Below are 24,573 nucleotides of genomic sequence, written 5' to 3' on the forward strand. Positions count from 1 at the left end.
AGAATGACTAAGAATGCGGTTGGAAGTCTTTTCCCATTAAGTCATTATTTGTTCAGCCCCAAGTTAGAGCTTCCTTCACTACTCCATGGCATGGGGTGTTTGAAGGGTGTTAATGCTCAACTGCCCATGCCACACAGCTGTGGACCGAGTTCTGCAAGCTCAGGAATGGGAGGATGGAGCAGCAGTCCAGCTGCAGAAAAAGAGTTGCAAAAAGGTGGTTGTAAAAGCACCCAGTTATGTGAAGTGCTGCTGGAAAGACATTGCCTTGGAGGTCACAAGTCTGACACCTCTCAGTTAATGCTAAAGCAGCTGCTCTGGAGCAGACAGCTCAGCTTCTTCAGGAGCTTCACACCTGCAGATGCAATTAACACCCATTTAGCCGGCTATCCCAGAACTTCTTGGGAGGAGAGACTACTTAATGCTGGTGTTCATCAGGTTTGGTGATGGGCAAGAGGGGGGAGGGACAGTCACATCACATCACAAGGCTCATCAGGGTGCCTTGTACAGATTTCAGGACAGAAAAAAATGCATTCAAGATTGAGGCTAATTTCACACAGGCTTGAGGCTCTGGCGACAGAGCTGCTCTGCAAAGTCGCTAGTCTGTAGAACATGCTGTTCTAGGAAGCTCCCGTAATCAAGGCAGCAGGACAGTTAATAAGATGTTTTGCTACAGAACAGGATAAAACCTCATCAGCTCAATCTCTTTCATCACAGTGTTTATCACTATGGAAGACAGTGAGGGTTGAAGAAACAAACCCCAAGGAGAAAGGAGGGTCAGCGTAATTCCTCTGGTCCCTGGGAACACAGGCCAAGCAAGCTGCACACGGGGTAGAAGCAAGAGGGCACCCAGAGTACCTCCAGCAGGATTTAGCCAGGCAGGTACAGCATTGCACCAGTGTGCACCAATGCTTGTTCTGCAGTCCCACTTCGAAACACCAGACTGGAGACAGAAATAGCCCACAAGTGTACAGGATCAGTCACACTAGGAGCGACCAATGCAATTAGACACACATTATGAAGCTCCCTCGCCAGAAAACAGCAAGATTTCAGCAGTTATTGCCTCAGGCAAGAGATCCAGCTTCTTAAACCCATGGTTAAGCTGATATATTTCACCTTGCTAGAAACAGAAACAAAGGTGTCTTATATGCCATGGAAGGTTTCTTTTTTTTTGGGGGGTAGGAAGATTTTAGGACAGCTAAACCCAGAGAGAAGTGTTGACACAACTCCAGGCAAGAGCCCTCTGTACAGTTCCAGTGTTGATCAGGTGTTCTTCATTAGAAAAACTTTACTCTTGATAAGGGGAGGCATATTTGAGCAACACCTTATTGAAAGATCAGATGTGCGAAGCTTACAAATGCAGGCTGGAGTATGAAGCAGCTTATTCTCACTCCTTGGCCCTCTATGCACTCCCTCACTAGGGAAACAGCCCCAGTGGCACCAAGGGACACAAGACAAGAGAGCGCTCATTAGATTAGATCAGTAAATACTGACAGCCTAGAGATCAGTTTTATATGCAACAGGTTCAACAGATAGGAGACTGCCAAGCCAAAGTAGCTGGGTCAAAAGCAGCATCAGCTTCCACCATGCAATTCTGTTTTAGCTCTGGTTTGTATTAAAGGCAAGGGCTCATGCACCACCTGAGAAATGCCTACTCTCCTGCCTCCAGTTCAGCTGGGAGACTCACTGAATATTTTCCCCTTCCACAAAACATGTACGCATCTACTTTGTTTTGTAAGCACATGCAAGCCATGAGATTTCTCAATATGATACTGATAGTTCCTGCAGGAAAGGTACAGGCTCTTCAGAGGAAGCAGCTGCTCCCCTCCTAGATTTTTAAACCACAGTTCAGCAAACATCCATCCAAATGCAGATGGGTAACATGGGTACAGGCAATGCTCTAACAGACTTTTTTCCATACAGAGCTGCTATTTCTGAGTACTAAGCATCTCTTGACTAGATGGATGGAGAACATCAGTCAGCTCACAGCCATCTGCAAAAGCTGTACCCTGATTACAAAGGTGTACAGAGGCCTCCCCACTAGCTTCCCAGCCAGCTGGTTCATAAAGGCAAGCCCATCTCAGGAAGGACAGAAAAGCAGACCAAAGCTCTCAGTACTTAGTTCATCATGTGTCAGGCCGAACGATCATAGCCCTGCTCCTCGTATCCTTACTGCAAGGATGAGCAAAAGGGAGGAGAAAGACCCACTCTCAGACACTTCTAACCTCAGAAAACCAAGATTATGCTGGAGCCCAACATTCAGTCTATGTTTAAGATCAGTAATTACCACGCGTGTTTGCAGCCATTCATTTTCTTGAGCTGTCTAGACTAGCAAAGCTCTAGGGTGGGGAAAGAGTATTCACTGGAGAGGAAGGGAATACGTTTAGCACCCTAAATACAGAAAAGGAGGGTTTTCTCCAGCAAGATCCTTCCTACATAGTTTCTGAGCCATCCAGAAGGTACTGAACTGTGGATGACCGGTGCTGTCAGTGTCCCTATCTGTAGAGACAAACCAAAGCCTCAGCTGCAAATCCAAGCCTCAGCTCACAAAACTATCAGCCTTTCAACTGAAAAGTTATCTATTGTCACTCTCCCCCACCTTTGTTTCCCTTTGTTGTTGCTTTCAAAAGTCGCGCAGCATCCCCACCCAACCTCTTGCATTTTCCCAGGGCTGACCTCTCTTGCACCTACTCTATTCCCTGCTCTTTACCTATACGTACAACCATAAAGCATTCCCCCTGCGTGGCAACCCTTCCTACCAGGAGCAGCAGAGCAGTCAGCGATCTGAGACTTGGCACCACATTCTCTGGGACTCCAATTTAATTTTTACCTCCCCCCCAAGCTCCTGAACCGATGCCAAAGGGAACGCTCATTTTGGCAGTCAAGCCTCCCAGAAGAAAAGTTACAGCCAAAGCGCTGGGGGCGGGACTAAGCCAGCCTATTAATAGGTTGATTATAATATGAATTTGGGGAACTACTCCCAAATATGCTTACCCTCCTGGACCTAGGGCCCTCAGGGGTGGAATGGAATACCTAACTCAGCACTTTCAGTTTCTTTGCTGAGTTCGGAGCCAGGGAGGGTGGAAAATCCTGTCTGTACTCTGCCTGGCAAAAACATGGTTTTCCAGATGGTGGCTGAGCTATTGTTTTCTTCCCTTCTCCCCCAGAAAGCCTGCTTTCCTCATACTTAGACAGCAGCTCCCTCTGCTTCATCAGAAAAAGACCTAGAATTTGAAAGCTTCCACACCTTGGATTAAAAAGGTTGATATCAACAATTTTCCTGTGGAAAATCCAGACCTACTCCAAGAAGGAGCACTGAATAAGATACGATGTCTCAAGAGCCTTCTTGCCACCAGCTTCTCCAGAGCACGCTGGACTGTTGAGGAAGACAGACTCCATGGACAGCCAGGGAGCAAAACTTTTAAGGTATTTGAGAGCATGAAGATGACAAAAAGCTGGACTCAGACAGCCAGGTTTTGATTTCAGGAGGCAGTTAAATTGCTGTACCTGTTAAAGCATGCTTCCTCCTTCCAGGTGGCAGCCCACAACCTAAGACCCCTTTAAAAGTGTTAGGGTGAGGCAAGCATGCATGGTAGCAAATGGAGATCCCAGAGGCAGCAACAAGTAGTATATGCATACCCCATCATAGCTACAACCACCTCTCCAGCACACCCACGAGGCTGCTTCTCCAGTCTTCCTGAATAATCCAAACTGTCCTTGCATGTCTCCACGCTTTCTTATCTCCCATTCCAGCCCCATGCCTCAGCCAGAGAGCCATCCAGAGGCAGAAGGCAGCCCCTTGTGACCCTGACTGACATTTCACCCACAAGCATGTCAAGACCTTTATGGAAACTTTGCCAAATTATGCTGCAAAGATCTTCAAAAGTTCCCAAATCTCTCATGTTTTACATAAACATCTTGCTATCCTAAGCCTTTAGAAATTGAAGGAGATACCAACTACATTCACTTCTTACAGTGTTTATCACATTGCGGCCACATTCCGCATCAAGACCAGCAGCTCTTACCATTTACGTGCAAATTAAATCTCCCTTTGCTTGTAGTGAGAGAGGGAGAGAGAGAGAACTCTCCCTTAGTTGGAAGACACTTGGCCACTGATCAAACCTGCACAGTTTTACCTTGACATTAGTAGAGATGGAAAGACACACAGGCTTCAAAACACGTGTCAATACAGATTATACTCATCTGTCAGAGACTAAGGAAAAACGCAACACTAGTTTACCATTATTAGACACGCTTGACAAGACTCTCCTGTAACACAATACACCGAAGCATCTAAACACTGCGTGGTTTGGATTCAACATGCCAAACAAGATTGCAATGAGCTTGCCAACAAATGAGAAGTTGTTAATTTTCATACATCTCCGATTTCACCCTAGGTTTTACAACTCTGCTGCCCTCGCATCACCCAAGGCACTTCAAAACCTTGCTGCAAAGAGAGCTGGAGAGAACACCGTTTCTAATGCATGTGCTATTAAATATATAGGCCTTGTTTCTCGAGCAAATTCTTTGCCTCCGATAGCAAGATTACTTACATGGTTAAAGCCAGGCACACAGACTTTGTCAGGCATAGGATCTTAACTCCTCTGAACACAAACCCACAATCTACCACCAAGCAACCAGCTAACTCTCAAACCAAACGTGTACACTGTGTGTGTGTGTATATACATACTGCAGAATTCACTTACGAGAGAACTACACTGGCATGCCTCAAGGCACAAAGCTGTGGCACAGCGGAGCTCTTTGGTAGTCATCTCTCCATCTCCCCAGCCTTAAAGGCTATGCTGGATCTGTCACTTACCACAGAAGAATTTTTAAGTTAAAAAAAAAATTGGTTTCACAAGAAAACCAATACAGATTAGTTCATTTTTTTAAACCGTGAAGGTGACCTTTCATTAAGTCAAGGGGAGCACCTCCATTACAGAAGAGGGGCTCTCCTTCACATTTTACAGAGAAGGAAAATCCAGCGAAGTCCAGACCTAGTTCACCCAAAAAGGCCTTGAGTTCTTCCAATAATCCAGAAACAACATCCAGGAGTCAACTCCCAGACTTGAGCTTCAACCACTAAATCTGCTTCAAAGCAATTCCATTGCTAAGCTAATGGCTGCAGGAGACTGTTCCTACATCCACTTAAACCAGCAGACACTAATCTCTCCATCTGCAATAGATACACATGCCATAGGGGTCTGGACAGGATAAGCAGAACAGATGTTTAAGTGCACATACAGTCTGGGGAATCGTCTTCAGAGCTTGGCTGCTAGCTTCACAGGGCACAGGAAACAAGAGATTTCTAGAGAGCTTCACAGGGCACAGGAACCAAGGAGATTGAGACACCTGTCCTTTCTTGTATCTTTGCTGAGGGAAGCATTAACCTCAGCAGGAAAGTGGAAGCAGGCACGCGTCATGCCTACGGATATTGCACAGCTCCCAAACACTCCCAGGTAATGTGACCCAGCAAACTGATCCATACCTATGGCAAAAAGAGGATCATGCTACTAAACCAAGCCAGGAGCAGCACAGCACTGCCAAAAAAAAAAAAAAAAAAAAAAAGAAAAAGCACCTACATGTGCCCCAGTACTCATTAAAAATAATTATTCCTAAATGCCTGAACTGCTGGGAGATTTTGGCTGCATCAGGGCAACTGCTTCAGCAGGACAAAACACTATTTCCCTCAAGCCCACACAAAACTGTGGGAAACTGCCAACCTTAGAAACAAGGAAAGAGTCCCCAGTCACTGGAAGCAGCCTTCAGATCCCACAGTGTAGCTATTCAGCTAAGCCCTTCAAGGTAGCCCCAGCCTGCCACCGTAACAGGCTTCAGAGCACGAATGCCTGGACACAAGCATTTCAACTGGCCACAAAAGGCGCACGCAGGATCCAGACAATAATGCTCGATCCGACCCGAGGGATGTTTATTCAGGTTCCTCGCATGACTCTTGGCTGCACAGGGCAATGAGGACAAACGGATGTTTTCAATATCACGTGAGGTTGCCAAATGCTTTCTCACACAGGGACGCTTACTTCTTCCTTCAGCCCTTGCCATATGGACCGGCGTGCTGGCAGGAGGCTTCAAGGAGCGATGTTTTCTGCTCTCAAAGCGGTGCCTGGCCCATAAAGCCAAAGAGCACAAGCCAGCACCGGCTACACAAGGTGGTCTCTCCCTTTTCCTCCAGTAAGGAAACAGGGCAACAAGCCCAGAGAAGGATCTTAAAAATCTCATCAGACTTAGCCCAATGACCAGCCTCAAGTTGTGCCATCAGCTCTTTTCATTTACAGAAATGCACAGGCCTCTTCTGAAGCAAGGACAACCTCCCCCACCCTTGCAAAGAGGAAGAGAGGTTCAGTTTGGTAACTTTGGAGAGTCTCTAGGACTCCTCTGGGGGAAGATTCGGAAAGCAGTGGTATCACGTGTGCAAAAGCAGTTGATGCTTCGTGCTACAGCATAGCCACACTTATCTATACCGCTGGACTTCAAGAGCTTGTACCTACCTCAGGTGCCCCAAGCTGTAGTATCGTGACTCTCCGTCCGTTGACCGAACTACCTTGACAGTGAACATGGGCTGCAGCTGCCGTAGCTCCAGCAGCACAATGGCCAGGTAGTGAATGAAGAGCAGAGCATCCACCAGAGACACTGCGTACTGCACTATTCCTTGGTAGTTGGTGTCCTTAGAGTCCAAGATGCGAACGCCGTAAAAGAGCCAGTAGGAAAACACAAACAGGAATATGAGGACCAACAGAAGGGCCCGAAACACAAACACCCTTGGTATATCTGCTTTAGGCTGACGGAAAAACAGAGCCCAGGTCCCGATCAGAAGAATGAGGAGTTTAAATGCCACAGAGATGAACAGTCCCTCACAGACAGTACCACATGGCTCCAGATCATCCCGCCACAGGATCTGGGGTAACAGAATGAAGGCGATGGGGGTAAGGAAGACGAGGAGTCCGAGAACAGCTGCCACTGTTAAGCCCAGGTAACGTTTGCAGTCCAACCCAACACTGTCCTCCAGATCCTTACTGATCCGGGCAATGTCCTCCTGGGAAATACTGTGCTCAGAGGTGCCTGTGATTGCTGTCGTGGTCTCACCCCAATTGTCATCCTGAGGGAGGAAGAGATAAACAATAATAATATTGAAACAATCAGGTTATTCCTTCCAGGTCTTCTATTTTTCTTGCCCAGAAAAAAAATTTGCTACAACAGAGTTAAGTCCCAAGCAAAAAAAATAGCAAAAGCAACACCTGCAATATATTAAATAATCAACCCTGAAAATTAGCAAAGGTTTGGAAACAACAGCAACTTGTCCAAACCAGTGACTATAAACATTAGTTGTTAAAAACTGTGTAACTGTAGAACAGGTAGCTCAGCTTGCTATGCCACTCAATGTACCCCAGAGGTTCCTCTTCCAGCACACTTAATGAGTAATATCACATAACTCTTGGAAACTGCAGTAATCGTCAGTTCCCATGTGCAGGGCAAGGACTAGCACTCCTCCAGCCCACAAATTCTGTGGTGCAAGTGCGCCACAGAAGCACCTGGAAGGGAAATTTTCATTTCAGTGTTTCAAGGCAGTTGTTGTTGTTACACAATCAAAAACACATTCACACATTATTTTTCCATCCATAACAGAAGCAACCACACTTCCAGCAAGTTCCACCACTTCATTTTCTTTTATTCTCTACAGTAGCGCTGCCCTCAATAGCTGACATCCTAATAAAAGTTTAGTTAAACCAAAAACTCACAGGTGGTCACAGAGGATATTTTCAGGTATGGGGCTCTAAGTTTAGAGGATCCTAGACTACCAAGTAGCTCTGGTATTAGAGTCCACGACATTATTAGAAGCCACTCAGCCAGCAAAGAAGCTTACCTGAAATACTGTCGCCATATAGTCAAGCTTCAGATGACATTACGTTTTCTGCAACTCTCATTTCTTCCCTAGCTAATATCAGAGGACTTCTGCAAGCCAGTTCTCCCATCTCACGTTGCCTCCAATTGCTCCTTCCTGGTGCTGGCACAGCCAAAGTTACGCTGACATGTATGGATTTGACTCACAGCTGCTGCTGGAGTGACTCACGCACACGAAGACTCCTGATGCTTCCCACAAACACACAAATAGTGCCAATGCACGCGCTTTGTTGCTTGGCACCTGGCAGGCACCTTTGTAGCTGCAACGCTCTTTCAGAAGCACATGTTTTGCTCTTCCTCCTACCCTCCTGAGTGTATCTTCCTGCAGCCTCTGTCATTAATAGGATTTACACCTTCCCCCACACTTCTGCAGCTACACGTGCCAATCAAAACATTTTGTTTTAAAGAAACAGGCATAATTTTAAACCTCTATTCACTTTTAAAGAGTTAGAGGGAAGACGCTTCAAGAATCTTTGGGAAAGGAGTAGAGAGAGGTAACATGACTACTTTGAACTACTCCAGGGATTTAACTTCTAATGCACTCCAAGACATGAATGCCTCCCATGCCTAGAGCAGTAGGGTTTTGAAACAGAACAACCACAAACAGTCAGCATCTTGAATTAATATGAGGGTTTGAGTCACTTCTCACCAAAACAGAGGCCTCAGAAGAGATATCTAAGTTGTTGTACATCCTGAAAGGCAGCATAATCCCATAACATTTCCCTCTTCGCCAGTGTCTCCAGTAAAGCAATGTAAGTATTTCAACTATTTTATGCTTATGCATTAAACGGCTCTGCATAGTTTCCTCCAGAGCTGAGAAACTGTGCAGAAGAGAAGGGACAGACACACCACAGCAGCTTAAGGCTACAGCCCAGAAGACAAGAAGCAACCCTAGTCTCAGTCCACCCCTTATAACAGCTCTTCTCACTTTAAGTCGCACCAGAAAAAAACCATGCAGTTACGTGGAAATATGAGCCTAAATCTCTAGTGGTACGAAGTTGCTGGACCCAACCCAGGGCACCCTGCTCCCCTGGAGAAAGCCTTGCTCATGCATCAACTTATTTTGCTTTGGCTTTATTTCACATTGAGGAGGGCTGCATGAACACAAGGGCTTAAGAATGCATCAGCACCTTTAGATCCATTTGAATTAATAGCTGTGACTCGTGAAAACAAGCATCTGATTACAAAATAGGTGAGCCCACCTGTAGCTACATGAATACTGTTATAAGTACTACCACAGACAGTTTGGGTGGAAACTGGGCATCAATTTTTTGGGTTTTTTTTTTTTTTTGAAAGGGCAGAGGTGGAGCCCCACAGCCAAGGATTAACACACCCCAAATCCGGCCCAGGAGGCACTGAAACATCCTGCATTCTACATCTTGCAGCATCAGCCATTCTTTGAAAATGAATATGCACCTTCACATCTACTGCTAGAGCAGAGAGAGTACTGGATCCATCCTAGCTGCAATCTAAATCCAGCATATCCCATTCTTTATTTAACCCAGTGTTAACGTACTAGCTTTCAGTGAGTTCGCCCTCCCTCCCAGCTATTTCGCATTAGTTTTACATTTCTTGCCTCCTTTCCCTACTGAGATCCTGGTCCTAATGTGCTTTACACGATTACCTAGAACAAATCCTGCTTAAAACCAGAAGTGCACAGACAGGTGAAAGGGGTGACCTGAAAAAAGCACAGTGAGATGATGGAAACAGATGTTTCTATAGAGCTTGGCAGCTCTAGTGCCACAGGAGTAGTCACATCAGCGCTGGTACTGTCAAAAACAATGCTCTCAGAAAAAGACTAAACTGATTGAGACCTTGGCTTTATGCATGAATAAAGGGTACCCATAAGTTGTGATTCTTTACTAACAACAGGCAAGCAACACGTTTTTTCTTGCTCACGTGCTGGTAAGTTATATGCTCTGTTCCAGAAACCACACTCCACGTCTGCTTTCACTCCCTCCTTACCTGGCCCTCCTCCGCCCGAGAGGCATCGTTCCCAAGCAGCGGCTCTGCAGGAGGTGTCTGGATAGTGACAGACTTCTCAGACCGACTGCCATCTTTGCTTCGCGGCGATTTGTGCCTGTCCCGACTCCTTTTCCAAACAGAGCAAGAGGAGAACAATGTTACCAGATAGTTTCTGGAGCAGGGCCTGGAATCCTCTACACCTCTACCTGCAGCAGGTGCCCTAAGCATTAGGTCGCAGTCATGCTTGCCCATCTCTTGATCAATATTGGCTCAATCTGTGACAAAACACGCTTTGGAAGAGGTAGAAAGAGACCTTGCCCAGAGCAACCTACAGCCTGGCGCTGGGTCAGTCTACCCTCTCAGTGACTGGAGAGGGGACCAAAGGGTACAGGGGTACATCTCCACCACCTCATCTTCTCCTAAAACAGCTTCTGCCAGTGCTGTGCTTGAAAGGGAAGCTTGCACTCTCCAAACAACTGGCAACTCCATTTGGGATTAACTGGTCTACACAGCTTTCCACCTGCAATAAAGTGTCGCATAGGGACATGTACTATTAACACAAGGAATTAATCAAGACAGCTTTAGTTCCCGCAACGTAGTGTCTCATGAATTAGGATCTTAATACTGTAGGACAATTGGTGAAGTTTATTGCCACTGGTTAACAACCCCCAGTTAACCTCTGACAAAGAGAGCAACAACATCAAGGGTACCAGCCTAGCGCTTACTTCTGGAGTACCCGTGTAGACCTCAACGGCTTCTCATCTGAGAATGTCTCAAGATGAATTAAGCCCCACCAACATTTTCCTCCCCCTTCCTACCTGGACAGGAAAACAGCCTTTGCACCAGAGACCCTCACTGTGCTCAGGGACTGGCTTAAAGCTCAGGAGCATCCAGTGTCCCAGCTCTGCTCTCTCAGAATTACCAAAGCCCAAAGGTTTAATGGGATGAGACTTCTTCCTGTTGACAGTACGAGGCTCTAGGATTTTTATGTTGTTTTGGGAAATCTGAAGGCATCTTTCCATATGGCATTCTAAGCTTCAAAGGGCAATCCATATTGGGGGTGGGGGTGTTAAAGAAGGGAGAAAAGGCAAACGAGATGTTTTACTCAATAATTGGACTGCAAGCAAAGACACTTCATTTCATGGAAGAATTCTTTTTCTAACCACACAGGATAATTGCTTCTGAAATGCAAAATTATTTTCAACTAGCTTAGTTCTAAGTTCCAAAGACTGTAAGCGGCACACATTTTGCATGTAAAACTAATGATGATGCAGGAAAAAAAAAAAAAGAAAAAAAAAGGACGATGTTTCCAAGTAATCAGAAGTTTCAGAGCAAGATGGTTTTTGAGGCTGCTGAACTACCACAGAGAGGACTTGCTATTCAAGTTCAGAAAAGCCTGAGTTCTAATCCAATCAATGCTGATAAAGGACTTGTAGTAGACTCAAGTACCACTCAAATTCTATTAAAAAAACCCAACATACTAGCAACTGAGTAGCCAGGAGGATGGTGGGGAGAGATAGGAAACCTATTATTACACAATAAAGAAATGGCATGAGAAGAGAAAACAACTGGCAATTATCACTTTAGGAAGTCTGACACATCTTGTCCCCAGAGACCCTACTCATTCCTTGCACTTTAAGAGCAGAGTTAAGTGATCTTTTCCTTCTGCTGGCACTATCCCAATCTTTCTGGCCATACATGACCTCAGTGTGCATCCAACAGGTTGAATATTATTCAATTAGCAGCATTATTGCTTCCAGTCTCCTCAGTGGGTTCCTCACAAGTACTCTCTACATGTACCTCCTCCAGAGCTGTGGCCCCACTGATTTCATTCTGGCTTACATTTTTTTTCCACAGGACATGTCCTAACTTATAGCAGTAAGTAATTAAACAAACATTTCCTTACCCTTGTCTGTGGGTTTTTTTGGAGTGACCTGAGTAGTGGGAGTATCCCGAATATGTCGATTCTGTATCCATTGCAGCAGACATTGGATCTGCACAGAAGGGGCACAGATTTTACTTAGAAGATGAGTTCCTGGTGCTCCTGAGGTGGAGTCCGTGGTAAAAGTGCTTTCCTGGGTACTCTTTGCTTCCCAGTCATCAGTGAGGTCTGGTCCTCAGAGAGCGACCGAGCTTCACTTACAAGGAATCCAGAGGGGAGGGAGGGTGCTCGGCTCCTCACAATCGACCTAAGGAAAGAGAAACGGGCATGGAAGTGCACTCTAAGCAAAGCAATATATCATTCCTACCGCAGCAATTCCCTCACCCTCGCCACGTGTCACCACTCATCACACTGTGCCCAATTCACAAGCTTGTCCTGGCTGATATCTCTCTTTCTGGTCTAGTGAAATTCATGCATTTGTAGAGCTTTTAATAAACTGATAACATATCTCTGTTTTGCAAAGTCTAGGCCATCCATCTGAAAATCCAGAAGAAACAGCGTAAGTCACCTGGAAAAGACAGTTACCTGGAGAAGGCTCAGCAGCCTGGATACAGAAATTCACCCCCAGAAAAAGTACCTGGCTCGACTTCCACACTGCCATCTCTTCACCTGTATAATGCGCAGCCCAAATCCCCCTGTATACAGGCTAATTAATGCTGACGTTCTCATTCTGGGGGTAAGCGGTGGGGGGCGAGGGTGCCTTTCCTAGGAGACATGCAGGAGAGGATCAGACCACCATGTCTGAACCTGCTTTGTTTTCACAACTGCAAGGTGTGCCCATTTTACAAGCATTAGTTACTATACAATCAATTGCACCATGAGCACCTCCCTTTCATTGTAACCTTTGCCTCCAGAAGCTATTCTGGGCCTTGAAGAATTGAATTTTACTAAAAATTGTCTCTATATATACACGTACTAATAACACTGGGGAGAGTTGATTAGATATCACATCTAGCTTATATCGGCCAACATTTCTTACAACGTACTTCCATTTGGAACAGAAGCTCAAGTCCCATCTGTAAAGGGCAGAAGAGGGTTGTGTTTTTTGGAACAGGAGCAGGGCGACATCAGAACAATTCCCAACAATGGCATGTCAAAAACCCTGAACCCTGCGGGGAAGAAAGGTAGACACCATCCTGCTTTCCAAACCCACATCCTGCATTAGGTGAGAAGAGAAATGGAAAGGAGGGGGCAGTTAATCACTGGTTTGGGGAAACGCACGCAAACGGTGAAGAGGTGCAGATGGAAGGGTTGCAGCTACGGACAGAGGTACGTTGGCACAGCACAGCATCTGGCATGCAGGAGCACTCTCACATGCCTCCCACCAATACGGGACTACAGCCATGCCGTACTTCTACACTGGGCAAAAGACAGCTTTAAAATTAAATTAGATCCCTCTGTTATTTTCTGCTCACAGCAATTTTCAAAGCTGTTAGCAATAAAAGAGTCAACCACTGCTTTCAGCCCTCTCCCTCCCCAAACACAGAGGGACAACAACAGAAGTCGGGCTTTATACTTGGCCAACTATTCTTTCCAGCCATAAGATTCCTCCGCTAACACCTCCAGAAGAGCTCGTAAGCGAGCAGAGAGCTCTACCACACACAAGCTGTGCCAAAAAACAAAGCCTCTTCCCCACAGGGTTCCTTGGCTGGTGGTGCAATCTGCAATGAAGTAAAGAAGCGTTCCCACTGCATCAGGAGCTGCAGGTATCTGTGCAACACTTGGGCTTGCCAGGGCTCTTGGAAACGAGAAGGCGGGGGTGGAACTTTTGTGTACAGGAACTCCCAGGCTCTAAATGCATACTGTGCCTCAAGAAAGCTCCTTAAAGGCAGCAGAGAATAAGGATGGGAACATAAGGCCTAGTTTTGGGAGGAGAGGAACGAGGATGGATTTAAATGCAGTGAAACACAAAGCCAAGGCACGGCACGGTTTAGAAAGTGGCATCATTACTATCACAAGAATGAAAATCCCTCAGACTGGGACACATGATGTTAACGCGCATTAACTCCCTGGACTTGCACACAGCCTGTAGCTTATGGCTCCAGCAATAAGCTGGAACTCATTAAAGCTGATTTTTACCTCTGTCCTGCTACTGTCCTGCTAGGCAACCATGGAAAAATCCTTCCTCTGCGTCTGTCCTTCTCTGACAGACCTGGGGGGGCACCGCCCCCCACCTTCAAAAAGCGCTATGATACCAACAGAGGAGATGGCTACACAAGACCTTGCAATCATTAGGCATTACAAACCAGAAACACCCTCAGTTGTACAAAAGGCAATAACAAGGCTTAAACCACTGTCTGTCTGTGATGTTACTGGGGTGAGAACATCCACTATCCTCACAAATACATACCACCACATTACAGGAATAGGAAAAGCAAGGAGAGCTGCCAGCATACATCAGTAAGGGTTATGCATTTTTCCTAGGCTTCTAGAAAAGTACCGACTCCTGGCCTCTCCTCTAACCACATAAAAGAATTTCCCCCAACTCCCAGATAAGAGAATCAGAGCTGAGACAGGGACTGGCAACAGAGTTTGTCTTCTGATCCCTCTCACCCCCAGCAGCACAGAGTCACACTTCTCTGGAGACACCGGGGAGCATTTCAGCAGGTAGAGCCTGCTGTGGAAATGGACAGGCTGCCTAGACAGGAACCATGAATGAGTAGTGCCAATCTGACGGTGGGTGGAAGCAAGGCAGTGCTGGGCACCAGGCAGAGAAAGCAGACTCATGGGAAGACCAATACTGGAACGTCGGGCAGGTTGGATCATGCCAACTTTCGTTTTCTGTGTAAACAAGAGCGATGGCTTTGACACAGCTCTGTGAAAAGTCAACAAGGCGGCCCGCAAAAAACATTAAGTCTCCTAGACTGTTGTCAAAAGTAGTATGATGAACCTGGTGACTCTGCACCATGTCCTTGCCCCAGCTGCAGGACACACCAGTGCCTAAATAGATCTTCCTGCCAAGGCAGTTACATGGCTGCCAGGAACATATCTGCCTAACTTCAGCTGGAAAAAGCAGAAGACCACTGGCTTTGCCTGGTGCCCAACCGAGGCTGATCGTCAACAAGGCTTCCTAGATTTGGCCAGCATAGGACAGCCTGGGCTACTAGCTAGAGACCACTCCCAGTCTGAGCAGGATGAGATGAAGAAAGCGAGGAGGGAGGAGCACAGTCCAAACACACACTCCTCATAGCCAAGCCAAGCAGGTTACCTAACTCCTGGTCTACTTTACGGCAGGCAGGGGAACAGCCTTACCCAGAAAAGCTTCTGGAACTACTGAGGTAGAGGTAGGGAAGGGATCAAAAACAACTAACATGCTAAAATACATCGTCAGGTCGGAGATCTTTCAATGGCATAGACAGAAGTCAACCCTGGATTAGCTGCCGCCCCAACAGTGCCCACCACTAGAGCCTGAGCAAAGCTAGAGAAGACAAGCTGTATGCGTATCCTTCATGGATATGGTTGTGCTATACTAAGCACAGTCTTTAAACACCTCTGCTACTAAATCACTATTACTGATGATTCTTACCCTACCCCTCTGGGCAAGGACAACTGTGCTGCATAAAGAAGCAGCCCCGTCATTCACAAGTGTGAATTGAGAGCCCAATTTAGCCAACTGAAATGGCTTCACAAAAGATCATTACAGCTCACAGGACTCCACTGAAGGCATGGTCTGTTTGCAGAGCTTCTGGCCTTCTGTGAAAGAAAGCTCCTTCGGCCCGAGAGTACAATTGCACTGCACTTGGGCATTGACAAGAAAGCTGGTGTAAGTAGCTTCCACCTCCACACCATGGTTCACCACTCTTGGTTGTGTCAACACAATTCTAGGCAAGCAAACAGCACTGCTGGAAAACAAAACAAAGAAATCCCTTTTCTCCCCTCTCGCCACGCTTTTGTCTTGGATCCTTTCCGTGACCTAGTTCACAGCACAGCCCCAAACAGCAAAACCAACACCAGGGTGAATAGCAGCGCAAGTGAACAGCTATAGGGGAGATGGGAATGCCTCCTTTGCTCCAACCACAACAACTCTGTAACTGTACACCCAGCACTTTGCTTCCAGTAGGGCTGGCACTCTCACTTTGCCTTTCCCTTACTCACCGATGACAGAAGGATGCCAAGTACTAGATGGAAAACAATGCTAAGGATGGTCCAAAGGAAATTTTGGGACCCTATTCTGGCAAGAAGGATGGCTGCATCCTGCATGACAGTGGAGAAATGTAGTTACCCATAAATACCACAGAGATCACTGTAATTACAGTTTCTACGCAGCTATACAACTCATTGTAACTCCTTCTTTTCATATGCTCATAAATCTCCAAGAAGAGTTCTTTTGAATTGCTATTTTCCACGCTGGGAGCCCAATCCCATTGCCAGTGAATTTCACTTTGTGATCGTCTTCAAGGGAGCACAGTGTGGCTCCCAGCCCAAGGGAAATTTAAAAGAGCAAGTTACATCTTTAAATCAAAGAGGACAAACGTAAACAAGAGCGCTCTTTTACATCCCCTGCTTTCCCGATGGATTTTTCCCTGTGAAGTTGAGGCAAATAACTCCAAAGCAGCTCAGCTTTGAAATCCTTGTCTGTACAGTTTCAATCCCATTCCGTCTAAAACTTGCAATAAATTAGAGTTAATTTGCCAGTCGGTTCACAAAGTTACGTATATTTGGAAGTGCCATCTGGAGCACAAGCAGCCACAAGCGTCCGTGAGGATGTGCGCGCATTCGGCACCGTACGTTGTTGGCCTCACTTGTTAAACAGCACCAGCTGTCTATAGGGTAATGGATGCCCACAAGCTATCGCAAAGAGAAATCTTTTTTTCTTCATTTAGCGAAACGAAGAGCTTTACAAATTAAACACGCAGAACCCCAAAAGCTAAGATATGGGATAGCGGTAGGGTTCAAGAGTAAAAATAATTAAAAGATGGCTAAGCAGTGAGGAAGCTTTCCAACTCTGGCCTTAACTTGGCTGCACGGTATGGCTACAACGTATTCCTATTATTCACTTCAGAAAAATGAGAAGTTACGTAATTTGCTATGTTCAACTGCCTCTATAGTAAGACCTATGAGCAATGCCACGGGAACCTTTTGCTTTTGAATTTCCTGAGCAGGCCTCAATCCAGCAATTTGATCTGTAAGCACAGATATTCACCCATGCTAATCTACTCGCAGAGGGAAGGCTTTCAGTTGTAACGGCCAATGAGCTTTAGGAAACAAGGCTTTTCCAAAAGCTATTTATTTTTGCATGTCATTAAATAAGGTTAATTTTGACTCTGTGTGTGTGTGTATATATATATATATAAACCAGGGCTTTTACTCTATGGTGGTGGCTCTTGATTTACAAGCCCCTCCTCTTAAAAAAAATGTTTAGTAGCCAGCAAATTCAAGCCTTCTAGCAATAGTTTCCCTTTTCTTTTGCTTCTCAGAGGCTTCTCAGAAAGACTTCATAGACTCCTGGGAATTTCCAGCCCCTAGGCTGGAAACCATTAGTCTGTGACATGGATATTTCAAAAAGAAAAGTAACTTGGTTTATTGAAGCAATCCACCTGCATGTCTAATCAGAACACGCAACATGGGTCTGAAAACATAACGAGGCTGTTTCAATGGACAACAGAAATGTCCAGCCAAAACCATCACCCACACAAGCAGGGCTTACTGCTGTAAGCCCCAGCCTCTTGCCTCCCTGCTACACAGCTGGAAGTTAGGAATTTCTCTGCACAGGACACATTGGTGAAGTACCTCCCTGGAGGATGTCCCTTGCCTGCTCCAAGAACCACATCTGCGCTGCCCGCGTTTTTGAAGCACAACCAGCATTCAAGTCTATCATGCAAATTATACCTCGGCCACCAACCTGCCAGAGTGGTGAAAGCTTGCGCTTCCTCACTCATGTGTCTAGCACGTTACTAGACCTTCAAGTGCACCCCAGAACCATGCAACATGGTAGAAGGTATTGCGGCCTCACCCTCATGATACTAGAGCACTTGGACTGTGCACAGGAACAGTTTTCCGTACTGATATTTAAAGCCCTACAGCCTTACTGAAACAAACAGGGGAGAGACTCTTGCAAGACTCTTCAGACTGTCTATCCAAGCAGGTAGTAATTCTACCCTATTTTCAAAGTTTAATTTTAGCCATAGCACTTAGATAGCATTAAGGTCTATAAACTACAAAAGGTTTCTCTACTGAAAGTGCACCCTCCTCCTTTAGGATACTGTGTGTTTTCCTGCATTTTCAATTTGAATTTAAAAAGAGAGAGAAGTTTACTGACCCTGATCAAATCCCCAGTACACAACACAGTGGGGTTCCACAGTATGGAGTCTCTCTCTGTCTCCCTCCTCCTGCTCAACCCTGAACAAGGCCAAGGCCATTCTGACCCTGCAAGGAGAAAGGGCAAGGGTGTTGACCCCTGAGGAAGTAACCACCATTATTTAATTTGACCCGAATCAGATAATTCTGAAGTAAAGGCTAATGAGAAATTAAAAGAAGTCATAAGATAGCTTTCACAAGGGTTCATTTTCTTCTTCCATCAACTCCCCAGTGACGGTACCAGATACTCGTAATGCTGCTCATGCCTTTTACAATTACTGTTTCCCACCAGCAGAAATGGACATTGCAGTTCTCTGCTCAGGCCTGCTTCTCAGGTCCCTGTGCGGCACAACACGCCCTAGAGCAGCAAAGCCACGTTTCTGATACCATTCTTCGCTTCGGTTGTCAGACACGTGCTTGGAAGGCAGACAGGCTACCACAACAATATGACATGCAGTTCTGCTAGGACAACTGCAGTCATCTTGGTAGCATTTTCTCCGTACAGTATCCCACCCTCCCAGTAACAGTAAGGCGTCCCTAGGTGCACGTATCCATAAAATAAGGGCCACCAAACCCATTGCCACTACTAACCAAAACTGAAAGGCCAGCAGCTCCCTGTGGTTGCTGCTGGCCAGTGACCGTGGGCAGTTAGATACTTGCCTGGGTGGTTCTGACACAGGCTGGCATCCTTCCGAAACTTCAACTCTTAGGGAGCATTCTTAATGGGAGGCTTTCTGTAAGACTCTATTCACCATTTATGTTTCAAAATTAACAACTGAAATGATCACAGAGTCAACACTGGTCCCATAGTTGCAGTCAGCTATACAGCCAAACCCCAGAGGGGGAGAAGAGCCAAGCATGGTCAAAATTAAGCTCTTCAAAGATGGCAAAGCATTGCTGAAGCTCTCTTCTCCACAACTCTTCTCCTCAAAGTCAGGGTGCCCTGGTAATAGGCTCACAGGCAACAATACCACAGAATACACTCCGCAACATCCTAATTTGCTCTACAGCCAGGGTGACAATTTTTTAACTCTTTATAGCTGCAAAGATCTTGTGGGCAAATCATTATTGACAAACCTGGGGCCAAAAAACCCCTGCTGCTTCAAACAGTCATGGAAGTCTGCCTCCCCAGACCAAAACCCTGCCATCAAGTCGCTTATGCTTCCATGGACCCTGCAGTCAAAGAGTTCAGCCCTTTGCATAAGAGAGTTAGTTTACAACCCTGACAGTCTTCTAAACAAGAAAACAGCGCTGTTTTACAGCGGCTCTCTGAAGCGTGCCATTACTGAAACCGAACAGCTAATGCAATAGTTTTGCCCTCTGTTGGGCGCGCTCAGAAGCGCTCAGGTATGCATCCCAGGCCAGCGCTGCCAAGGCGCAGAAGGAGACTGTTCTCTCAGCTGCTGTCGTTGGAGCAGATTTATCTCCAGCCATGTGAGCTTCCCTATGCCGTATCTTGCTGAACGGAAACAACCATTCAGTCCTGCGAGCCTGTGACTTTGGGCATCGTTTCAGCCACCAAACCTGCTTCTAAGCAGAGAAACGTGATGGTGTCCTCCCTTCCACTGGTAAGTGACCCCCCGTGCTACCCAACAGGGTGAGCCCAGACATAAAGCAGCTTCTTTTATACGGCCTGGGCACACGAGGCATCAGCAGAGCCTTCACACCGGCCTGAATTCACTCGTGCCAGTGTATTAACAGCGCACAGGTTCCCTCAAAGGCAAGGCTTGGCAGAGAAAGCGCTGCCCACTGTGAGGGGCTACACCTACGGTCCTCGCCGGCATTTAAGGGTTTTACCCCGGGAAGTTGAGCTCTCCCGCCCGCGGCACCGGAGCCGGGACCTGCCGCTCCAGCGGCGCCGAGGCTGCCCGGCAGAGACCCGGCGGCACTCCCTGCCCGCCTTTGCCCTCCGCCCAGCCACGGGAACCGGCCCCCAGCCGCCCCGGAAAGCGCCGGGCAGGGGGAGCGGGGATGCAGCCGGCACCACCGGAGCCCAGCCGGGCTCTCACCCCCCAACACACCCGGCCAGGAACGGACCCCTGCCGCCAGGCGCGGAAGCCGAGGAGGCTGCCTCATCGCTGCTCCGGGCACCCCGGGACGGAGCGGCGGCGGGATCCCGACGGCGGGAGGGCGTGGTAGAGGGCAGCGCCACCGCCCCCCGCACCGCACCCGCCTCCACACAGATAGATAGATAGATAGATAGATAGACAGACAGACTAACTCACCTCCCTTCCGCGGCCGCCCCATGCCGCTCCCGGCACCGACCCGCCGCCGTGCCGTGCCCCACCGCCTTCCCCCGGCGGCAGCCGCCGTCGCTGCTGCCGCCGCTTTCCGCTTCCTGTGCCCAGCACCGCCCCGCACCCCCCGTCCCTCCCCCGCCGGCAGCCGCACCGCCCCCGCACCGCCGGAGCCACCGCCCCCCGGCCAGGCTTCCCTCCCCTCCCCGAGAAGCGGTCACCCTCACTCCACTGGGACCCCAGCACCCTGCTCCCTAGCCTCCCACCGCCGGCAGACCGGGGCCCTGGCATCTCCCGGCCGGCCCTTGCTGCAGCCATACCTGGCGGGGGCCTGCGGCCAGGGACCGCTATTCGCCCCTTCGAGACCCGATTTCACCCTTTGAACCTCTCCCGGCAGCTCTGCCTCCTCTGCATCTCAGCTCATACATGCTCCCGCAGCTCCTGCTGCTTCCCCTCTTTCCGAGACCTACCCATCACCCCCTCCCTGCTCCCAGGTGCCCACCTCCTGAGCCCCACAGCCCCTCCAAAGCTGAGCCCTTCCCACTCTCCAGCTCTCCACCCAGCCTTATGCCGTCATGCTCTCCTCCAGCAGACCAGTGCCTTTGAGCTCGCCCATCCAGGACAACCACGTTCTTGGGTTTTCTCCAAGGCCAAATGTATTGCTAGGCACTGTAATGCCTAGCCTTCAGGACTGCTTGGTCTGTTCCTCCACCCATAGCCTGTAGCTGCAGCGCACTTTGCCCCTGGTCACAAGAGGTCTGCAATTAGGAAGGACCTCCTGCCCCCCAGGGAGAAGGGTCTGGTTTGCCTGAAGCCTCTAACAGGCTGCCCGAAGCCTACCTTAGGCACCAAATTCCTCACACTGCTTGCTCTGGGCAGCTGGGAAGGAAACAGGCAGAGTTCTACGTGCCGTGCAAGTCACCTTTTCTGTATTCAAATGTTGCTCCTTTTTCATTTCACCTTTGGGTTCTCTTACCCTTTAAAAATAGTTAAGTTTTTGGGCCAAACAATGAACCAGCAGCTGGGAATGCATGACGAAAATCTAGACCTCCTAGATTCCAGCCCTGTGCTTTGAACTACTCAAGAACAATCCAGCCTACAAAGGGAACAAATGCAGAAGATACTGAAGTTATTTCTATCAGATAGTTTCTGTGTTGCATTATTGTGGCTGCTGTAGATTGCATCTTTTATTTCTCCCCTCCAATTTCCCCTCACTCTCTTTTTCCAAAATAATGCCACGGTTTTATTTGCAGTGCTTGCCCCCTATTCAACATCCGTACAACATGGAACAACTACAATGGAACAGTCAACCAGGAATTAGAAGAAACGTTTCCATATCACTCTGATTTGGTAGTTACATTACCTCCTGTTTTGCATGCTGTACATGCTTACCCAACCCCGTGACTGACTGGAAGAGACCGATATCAAGTGATAGGCTCCATCTTGTATTATGCATCAACATGTGTCTAAACATGCCCAAGGCCCAAGTACTCTGCTGCATTCCAGGTGATGGCCCTGCCCTGGAAAGCGTCCGACACCCTGCTGAAAGCCTGCTTCTCAGCCTGGCTGGCTGCTGATGGCTCCCCACAACTCCACTATCACAACAGGGCTTGCTTCCTCCCAGCCCAGAGGTGGGGGAAACGTGGCAAAAGGCGACAGGCTAGAGTTTATGCAGGCCACACATCTGGTGCAGAGGAGAGACTTGGTGTGAGGAGCAAGGTTTTTAGCTGTGCCAAGTGGGGAAGAGGACAAGGGGAGATGCTGCCCTGCCTGAAAGGCTGCGGAAGCTCAGGGGAAAACTTCAACAAGGGGACTTTTTCAAAGGCCTTTAACTGGACTTCTTTGAAAGCAACCAAGAAACTCCTTTGCTAAATCTGTATTTGTTCTCCTACTATGCTGCCCCAGCAGCAGCTCAAGAAGATTTAGAGGATTTCTGAATACTAGTGTCACGGTCTAGAGCAGCAGCACTTGCTGCAGTACCCCACAGAAAGGAGACTGCCAAGAGATCTAAGCTGGAGATGTATACAAACCTCAGAGAGGACCAGCACCCCGCTGGTGTAGTTACCTGTCAGACCCAGCAGTGAGGCCCCCTTGCACCCAACTAGGCCAAGCTGTTACACGGAATATTGGCAAAGGAGGAATACGCTGAACAGGGGCTCAGGGGCAGATGCTGATGCTGTGACATGCTTATCTTTCATCATCTGTTTAAACCGCTGAGACATGAGAAAATGTTTTGTGTGAGTCAAGCTACTTGTGTGGTAGGGTCATAATTCAGAAATTTATAAAGTTCTATGCTCCTGTACGCTACTGAATAGGTAAGATTAGAGCTTTTTTTTTTTTTTTTTTTAGATTAGCCAGAACAGATCTCATTGATTCACAGGAGAATAGTTTAAGCTGGAATGGACTTCTGGTGATCATCTAGTCCAGTCTCCCCACTCAGAACAGGGTCAGCTACAGCCAGCTGCTCAGGGCTGTGCCAAGCTGGGCTTTGAGCATCTCCAAGGATGGAGAGTCCACAGCCTCCCTCTGCAACCTGTTCCAGTGTTTGAACATCCTCACAGTAAAAATGCTTTTTTTCTCACATTTAAATGGAATTTCATGTATTTCAGTTTGTACCTTTTCCCTCTTTTTCTTTCACTGGATACTACTGAGAAGAATCTGCCTCCATTTTTTTTTTACTCCCTTCCATCAGGTATTTATACACATTGATTCCCCCCTGAAACTTTTCAAGGCTAAAAAATCCCAGCTCTCCCAGCCTCTCCTAGTATGTCAGATGCTCCAATCCCTGAATCATTTTAGTGGACCTCTGCTGGACTCACTCCAGTATGTCCATGTCAAACAAAGACAGTCTCTGGTCCAGAGCGTGCTCTGTCTGCATGTAATGCAAGACACCTTCACTGTTCAGTTCCCTTCTCTTTTGATCTTTTCCCATTCCTGCTGGCATAGCGGCCAGGGGATGTTTTAGGAAGAACCTGCAAATGGTCAAGTGCACGGACTGGCTCTGCTTTATGGCATGCTCTTAGATGCACACACAGATAGACAGATGAAGAAGCAGGACACTCATATGAAGCTAAGCCCAAAGCTGGCCTGTTTCATGATGTGGCACACAGAAAAGGAATATGAACTCAGATTCTTCATCCATTTCTGCAGTGGATTTGCATGAGATCATAAATACCTTTGATTTATTCCTAATTTCTCTCTTTTTATTCAGAAAAAAAAAAATCCTTATTGTGTGCATGCCAATGCTATGGCCTCAAGTTCACTGTAGCAGTGGAAGGCTAGTAGATGCCCTGCACTTACTCCAATAAATAAATAAATAAAATAATTTTCTGCTCAACACATCAAAAACTGGAGATTTTTTAGATCTTACAAGAAGCAGCTTCCGGCTTCCCTTGACACTTCTTTGGTTTGTTTTTCCAATAGAAACATGACTGACATTCTCACTTCATGTAGTTCCTTGAGGGGACTGTTTCTATCCATAACTTGGAAGAAATATTCAAGGAAATGCTAGGAGGTGCAAGCAGGAACATTCTTTTTCTGTATGAAACATGAGGATCCAGACAATTTTTGTCCTCATCACATTTTCAGAAGGTTCTAGGTGTCTTCCCACAAATGCAATACCATCTGATCAAGGCCAAGATGGGTAGAGTCCAGCATGGAAAACACACACTGACTCATTCATGCCAGGAATTCAAAACTATAGATCTGCTTTTTTAGAGGAAATACTCAACTGTAATTCTATTAATCATGCTACTGCATTCCTCAGGCTTGTATTTTTCACTCTGAAAAGTATGAGTTGGACAGAAGACCAGAGAGAGATGGATTTTCAGCTGCAGCTGTGGAACACAAATGATCTTGGATGTGCTAGAAGAGGTACTTTCGGGAATGTGGACTGTATCCCTTCTTATAAACAAATCCCTTAGTGTTTTGAATCACTCTGTCTTACATTTTGATTTGCTGATCACGGTGTATGACCAACCTGCTATCCAGTCAAATTAGCTAAATAAAGGTCTATGCTGTCTCTTCTAGGATCATCTGTTGTAAAGCAGTGGGAGCTTTCACACGACATGACGTGTAGGTCACACTTTTAAGTCATCTCTTTGCTCAAAGGTTTGCTCTCTTTTCTTCCTCCATGACCATTAGATTCACTTATTTTAAATAAATGCATCTACTGATCCTTGTATTTTTCTACTGATCATTTTTGTGGCCAGATTCTGC

General features: G+C 47.1%; 1 protein-coding gene across 3 annotated transcripts in view; it reads right to left on the reverse strand.

Annotated features, from left to right (window-relative positions):
• VANGL1 (VANGL planar cell polarity protein 1) overlaps positions 1–20,460 on the reverse strand; it is a 46,423-nt gene extending 25,963 nt beyond the window's left edge. Inside the window, exons 1-4 of one of the 3 annotated variants that reach the window (XM_054829430.1) lie at positions 20,344–20,460; positions 11,786–12,068; positions 9,880–10,006; positions 6,504–7,111 (exon numbers count right to left, since the gene is read on the reverse strand). In XM_054829430.1, coding sequence (XP_054685405.1) covers positions 6,504–7,111; positions 9,880–10,006; positions 11,786–11,868 — 818 coding nt within the window. In that variant the 5' untranslated portion in view covers positions 11,869–12,068; positions 20,344–20,460. Of the gene's footprint in view, positions 1–6,503; positions 7,112–7,876; positions 8,199–9,879; positions 10,007–11,785; positions 12,069–12,807; positions 12,896–20,343 lie in introns of those variants that run through there. The other 2 variants (XM_054829441.1, XM_054829452.1) reach the window with 2 other exon arrangements.
• Between the last annotated feature and the right edge of the window lie 4,113 nt (positions 20,461–24,573).

The sequence above is a fragment of the Grus americana genome, chromosome 1 (assembly GCF_028858705.1).
Source record: "Grus americana isolate bGruAme1 chromosome 1, bGruAme1.mat, whole genome shotgun sequence".
In the NCBI taxonomy this organism is placed as follows: Eukaryota; Metazoa; Chordata; class Aves; order Gruiformes; family Gruidae; genus Grus; species Grus americana.